We start from the raw sequence: 7504 nt of genomic DNA, 5'->3' as shown, positions 1-7504 counted from the left end.
ATAATGTAAAACTCCTTTTGATAGATGGCACCACATTCCAATCATGATTATTGATCAATTTCACCAGATGTTCTCATATTCATTTTGTATTCAATATTATCAAAATAATTCAATCATTTTCATAATTTTAAAATATTTTATTTATAATTTATTTTGTTTTAAATTATTAAAACCCCTGGAATTTAAATTTATTGAAATTTCTGATTTGATTATTATAAAAACCATTATTTTACTTGTCCTTAAGTCTTATTGTTAAAGACCATCTACTACTAATATAATAGTTAAATGATGCAATAAACAATCTATTCAGTTATATTTTAATTATTGACAATACTAACAGCTACATTATTTATTTTTGCTCCAATAGAAAGTCCTGGCATTCCTAATTTCAAAAACTTTTTAGTTTAATAAACACATGCTAGTTTTTTGATTGAATTTAATCCAAATTTGCTTTGTGAGAATTATTTATTTATATATCAGTAAATTTCACAATAAATGAACGTTTTTAAATGTATAACTGCAGATTTTTATGACTGAATTCTTGTAGAAAACTGAATTATAAACTTATGCAGATTAGACTTTTTATTTCTTCACTATGAATACTAAGAATGCCTTAGTTTCTTGTTCATTGTAGATTCATTCAAACCCACAATGGGACAGCTAGGTGATAAGAGACGGGACAGAACAGATCGAGGTCGAACTACAAATGAAATAGGGTAGAATTTCGAAGAGCAGGTAATCTTCAACGCGGATCTGGATCTGTAGTTTTGAGAGGATCTCGGAACCACAGGCATCTATGGTGTTTCGTCAGCTATCCAATCGTCTTGACTCCCTCATGCTTGATAATACCTTTACTTTTGTATGGAAAAATATACAATTCTAATATTAACATTAACACAATTGTATAAGAGACTTAGCAATTATATAAGAAAGTATGTAAATATATTTGTTATTTTATACATATAGTTTTTAAAATAGATTGGTTAAAATAATCTAATGTTGGGTTATGGCAGTACGGTACTTGTAGGCTAAGTTAATCCACATTGATGTGGTCAATACTCTGCAGACAGCTTGTTTGCTTGGTTACCATAGAAACACAATGTCAAATTGCCTCCATTCAAATTTTTGTTAGTTATTGATTTTGTAAGATAAAATTGCTTTGAAAACTTGCCCTCTTTTTACTTCATCATCATTTTTATTAAAACCATAGAACCCAGAATAATTTTAAAATTACAGAGTAATGCTGTACAAGTGTCAAGTGTTCAAGAAATCCATTTATAGTATTTTAAATGGCAAATGCGATATCATTTCTTTATTTCTTTTGTTTTATACTTTTATATAAAACAAAGTATTATAATTTTCTTTAGTACTACAAGTAGTATGCAGGACTTCATTATCAATATTGCAAAATTACTATGTTGTTTTTTTTTAGTGTAATTGAACATGATATTATGCATTTAAATAACTACAGGTATCTCTGACTTACAGGTAAATTATATTATGAAAAACTAACAAATACTTTTGTTCAAGTTCAAAGCAAATTTCAAGCTTGATTTGGCAAGTAGGAAACAATGCCTGAACAAACTCTACTGATTAGTGAGGCAATAAAGATACTAACCTACTATTGATCCAAATTTAAAAGTTTTAAATCTGGGTCAAACCTCAAATTTACAGTATTTTCACAATTGGCTGATCCAGATGTGTTGTATCCTATTCCTCACCATTTGATTGACACTGGTGGGCCTAGTCAAACCCACAATGGGTACAAAAAGATTTCAATGCTTATAAAGCAGAGAGAATAATAAAATTCTATCATCAGATTAACTATCAACATTTTTGTATAAAACCAAACTACAGTTGAAGGTATCATTTTTCAAATATTCTAATTTATCAAGAATAGTTCACATATTCATTTGTTCAATTTGTTTTATTCAAGGATATACTTTTATATAAGTGATTATGAAAAGTGTACAATAGGGTGAATCTAAACCAGGTGTGGCCGACAGTTTTTGCTCCCAGGCCAAATTGGAAAGAAAACTTTTTTCACGGGCCGAATGAAATATTAAAATTAACAAAGTTAAATACAAAAACGATTCATTTAAGTAAATAAATGTTTAAATATATTGATATTACATTTCTAGCAAAGCACATGAATTACTAAGATAAATTGAATATCACCTGTATATCTTGAATTACTAACGTACATTATTTTATGATAAATATTAATATTTTAAATTTATCATTTTTTTTTTATTCTGGCACTATCACACAGACAAGTACAAAAGTTATAAATCTCTACAGTTGAATTTTAAAAAAAAGTATTGTGAATCCATTCGGCCAATTATTGGAAGTAGTTAATATTGAAAGATTAATCGGGGACCGTATGTTGGCCATGCCTGATCTAAACTCTTTATATATTGATATGAACCATTTGGGTGTAATAATGGTAAGCAGCACCACAATTAAAGTTGAGAAAATGGAAACTTAGTCTTAAATTTTCTGCTTTGTTTAATCAGAATGTTAACTAAACAGCAATGTATTTAAATTAAAATACTTTGCTGTTTAGCTGTTAGCATACATTATAACATTAAAGGAAATGGCACTTGCATCTTTTACTCACTGAACTCCTTGTGCATAAAATTTTCTTTTTAATTTTAGTTACTTATAGAAGCAAGATTGAATTTAGACTTTTTGGGCAATAAGTATATGAGGAACTTGTCAACTTCCCTTAAATAGTAATACAGTATATGCAAAAATGTGATACCCTACACTATTCTCACACAGTGAAGCTCTAAGATGCAGATTGTTTATCTTATGTATAAATTTAGTTCTGTATATAAGTTATTTGTAATTCAGTAATAAACACATACTTTGTATTACTGTATTTATGGTTAGATTAAGAATTTACAAAATTACAGTAATATAACCTGTATGATTTTATTAATTTGATGAAATTTGCATAAATACAAATACAAGAATCTGAAAGGGTTATACACCAAATTCACAACATTTTTTTTGTTTACATTTGCATTTCAATTCACAATACAAACAGCACAAACTAAATTAAACATTATATGATTATATTTCCAATACAATACATCGTATATACAAAATAACAGTTGATTAAATCATGAATAAAATTTATTCAAAAAATTCACAGCTCAATATTGTGATTGGTTTTACATCAAAATAGTTTGAGAAATAAAAAAATTTTTGTTCATGATTCATCAGCTGTTTTTATTAAGTCATTATGAAATTGTTGTTGACTTAAATTGATCAATTCTGTTTATATCACAGAATATCAATATTAAAATATTTTATTTACTGTAAAATAACTACTTTGAAAAATTAGAAAAAATGAGTTTTCACTCATACGAGTGAAGAAACAAAATTTTTACTGAAAACATAGCTACTCAGTCTGACTAAATTTTTATTCATAGTTTCTTTATGAAGGCATATGTATAATTAAGATCTTACTAAATAAAATATTAAAATTCATATACATTTATTGTTGATCATACTGAGTTATATAGCTAGCACAACAATTAATGGCAGTATATTATTTTTGTACTGAAGTAGCAGATCGAGTTTCCTTCTTATTAATTTCATTTTTATCTTGCTTTTTAGAATAAAAGCCATTGAAATCTAGCCTGTATAACATATTTACCATTTTATCATTATAATTATCTTGTCCACAACCAGATATCATTTCCAAGAGATCAAACAGCAAAGATGCAAAATCGGTATGAAATGACGTAATTTGTTTCTGAAAGCTAATTTGTGAACTAATTGGACTAGTATTTTTAACTGTTTGCTCGGTTTCTTCAAGTACAGTGGGCAGTGTACTATCAAACATGGCAGATATTTCAGCTTCAATAGCATATCGATGTGTCTGATGCATAAAATTTGCAAATGTTACACATAATTTTAACAATCTTACAATTGTTTGTAAACCTTCTGGATGTGTAAGCATGCAATCTTTAAGACAGCTATCTAGAAAATCTCCATGGCAAGTTAGTACATCATCTACATTACTGACTTCTTGTATTTTACTAACAAAGGTATGCCAGTTAGGTTCAATCACTTCAAACATCATATAATATTCCAAGTTTTGAATAAAATTCAGCATATGTTGTCTTAATGCAAATGCTGAGGCATAAGAACAGGAAGCATCTACTGAGAAGCATTTTGCAACTTTGTTCAGAGTCCACACATTTCCCAAGAGACGTTCAACATGTTTACAGTAGAATAGATGACGAAACAACATTTGGTAACAAGCAAGTGCTTTACGATTAATAACAAGTGACAATGGCCACTGAACTTCATAATCAAATGCAAATGCTTCCAATCCTGATAATATTACATGAGTATTACCTGTATAATCTTTCTGTTCATTACTTGTTATTCTTAATATTTTAAACATCTGAGAAAGAAGATCATAAGGAAGTAATTCAACTTTTACATCATCTTTATATTTATCTGAATTAACAACACTTGTTCTTAAAGCTAACTCTAGTAGAGACTCCAAACGTGTTGGCATGATATCGTCAATATCTTTTGCTAATTCGTCTTCGGCCATATCCATAAATTGTACAATAAAATCGCCTTGATCTAAGAGAAAATAATGTTTGACTGATTTCAATCTACCTAAAAGATCCGATCCTTCCATTAAAAGATCTAATAACTTTTTACTTGCAAAGTTATAAGCAGTTTCAATCCTTTCTACATACTGTCTTTCAGTTACTGTATATATTATTCCTTCAGCATGAGGACATTTTATGTCATTACCACATTGTCTGATAACATTCAAATATTTCCCAGTACTAAGAATTTTATCTGTTATTCTTTCCAAAAATATTGGAATCCTGTCTCGTTGAATAGTGTATCTCTTTTCCCAATAATCATCACTGTAATCCAAAGGCAATTCATCTTTCTTGATAAGTTCATTGTCTTCAACCAAAAACTCTGAATATGGATCTGATATGATACCTTTATAAATCCATTTTTCTACTATTTCAAAGTAAGGAACTGAAGCTGCTTGAGTAAGATATAAACATAGATCATGTGCTTTAGGATCACCAGTTAACGTTGATATTCTTTCATGTAATATACTCAAAACACTTCCTCCAGAACACTGTCCTTTATTAATTGCAATAGCAATAGCTGCCAATACTTCCATATTTCGAACTGTCGGCTGAATATAAAACCACAGTTTTTGAAGAGATAATGATTTAAAGCGATGCTGATGTTCTAACTGAGCAATGAGTATAAAATAATCTTTTAAAAGATAACGCATGGCAGCTGCCAAGGCATGATTAACTAAACCAAAATGGAAATTAGACTTTTCTTCGATAAACGACATTACGGTGGAATATTGAGAACATACAGGAAGAATTCGCTTAACTAATTCTCGAATCGAAGGATCCGCGGTTTCGTCGATGGTAAAATTTCTAATGCCGTTTTCCTGATTTATCGGCTGAGGATTAATATAATTTCCTTCAATTCCTCCTAAACAGTATAACAGATCCTCAATTAATCTATCTTCCTGGGAACTAATGGGAAGTGCACCGACAGGTCCAATAGTCTGACAGTCCACTTCTTGTTTGGGATGAATAATGAAATCCCACGACACGTACAGTCTCTCTGCCATCCAAGACGGCAGATGCGGACAACCGGACGACACGGGACGCTTCGGAAAAGACAATTCTTTTGCCATTCTATTCTTACTTCCGACGGTTTCTCTCTGCAATCTCTCTTGAAGTTGCAGAACATCTCCTTCGGTTAAAGCACCAGAAGTCATTAAATGATTAATAATGGCTTGATTGCTTCCTTTATAACTGCTTCTCTTGAGTAAGCGTTTGGTTTTCTCGTCGGAAGCAATATTAGAGAGGAGATAAACTAATGGATCCACTTCACGTAGATTTCTAGATCGTAATTGCTCGTACTTCTGGTAAACATCTTCAGGAACCGTAGCATTTTCTGCTAGCTTTTTGACAGAAGCTAATGCAGATATTTTCGACGAAACGTTTGGAGTTCTGTTTTTTAAAAGTAATTCTGCATAAAAATCCGAAGATACATTTTCCGAATTATTCTGTACTCCAAGCAAACGTACCAATTCACTAACGTGATGATGAATCTTAAATTCGCTCATTTCTACTTGTTTTTATTATTCATTTCAAAATTACAACCTCTGACTCCGGTACCGGACATCGATAAACACCATCTGTCGGATTATTTTGAATTTCCAAAAATAGCCAAAAAACAAAAACTTATTTTGAAAAAATATATGAGAGTTTCTTAAATTATATTTTATTAATAAATAATATCAATAATAATATAATAATAGAAGCGTCGTTTTTATCATTTATTCCTATTGACCGATTCGTTTGCTTGCCGCTACAAGCGACGACTACTCGCCTATTAAACTCTAGCCTAATAGCAATCACGTGGTGATTGTGCTGTCACACGAGTCAATAGACACTTCCTAGCAGCTAGATCAGATCACATGATAACCGAAGTACCTCATTCCTGAATATTACAATAAAACTTGTTCAATTACAGTAGCTGCGAGTATTTATGGCTAGTCACAAGATGCGACTAGTAGAGGCTATTCAAATAGAGGCGAGCAAAGTCGCTTTGCGTGAAACTAGCTTTAAATCAGACCATAACTACAATACAGTAATTATGGCCAGCCAAAGAGTGAATGAGCTGGTATGCTAGTGCGTCTAGTTCAGTAATCAAATACATCAATCTAATGATAATGTAATAAATTATAATAAACTGAAATAAAAGTTGTAATCAATTTAAAATTTCTAAGAGAATGTGATAACATTGCGCTCAAAATGGTATTTGAACCAGCAATCTGTCGTGTAAAAGCAGATGCTTTCGTTATGACTGAATACGTGTTTTTGCAAATATTAATTTTTTAAATTTCCTGTTACTTCTGAGGCATGGAGGACGCCATGTTGCTTTCCACCGTCAACTAGCAAGGTCCTAAGGAATATATTCTAGGACCTTGGTCAACTATTACTACAAGCGTCGGTTTTTGCCATCCGACGGCGCGCGCACTCCGGCCAAAACATAGGAACGCGTTCCGCAGGAATTTTTAAACGAAAGCCGCTCTTGCGAAATTACGCGGAGGACTAAAAGAACGCACCATAGTGCCATTAAAGATTTTGCTATGAGGAAAAGTAGGAAAATAAAATTTAAGATTAGGAAAGAAGTTCTATTTTTATTTCTAATATAAGAGATAATTTATAATTATTTTACTCATTATTTCTTTTCAATAAAAGATTAAATTAATTATTACCTGTTTTTAATTATATTAATATATATATAGTTTTTTTATTTTGAAATTTGATGCTAAAAATGATTTTCTTCAATGAAAAAAAAATGTTTATCATATTGCAACAGTCAGTAGTTTTTGAATAATATAGGCGCGTTTTTTTATGCAGCGAAAGTGTAGCGAAATGACTTCACGAGCAGCGTTGACCATTTAGAAACG

General features: G+C 30.6%; 1 protein-coding gene across 1 annotated transcript; it reads right to left on the bottom strand.

Moving 5' to 3' along the window:
* Window positions 1–2912: 2912 nt before the first annotated feature.
* Window positions 2913–6224, bottom strand: LOC136968814 (gamma-tubulin complex component 2-like). Its single transcript, XM_067262855.1, has one exon. It carries the CDS (start codon window positions 6149–6151, stop codon window positions 3560–3562), a length of 2592 nt encoding a protein of 863 aa, XP_067118956.1. The 5' UTR covers window positions 6152–6224; the 3' UTR covers window positions 2913–3559.
* Window positions 6225–7504: the final 1280 nt, after the last annotated feature.

Source organism: Centruroides vittatus, unplaced genomic scaffold, assembly GCF_030686945.1.
Source record: "Centruroides vittatus isolate TY-2023 unplaced genomic scaffold, ASM3068694v2 contig_1620, whole genome shotgun sequence".
Classification (NCBI taxonomy): Eukaryota; Metazoa; Arthropoda; class Arachnida; order Scorpiones; family Buthidae; genus Centruroides; species Centruroides vittatus.
The sequence above is the reverse complement of the archived record's forward strand: the minus strand, read 5'-3'. Positions and strand labels throughout refer to the sequence as shown.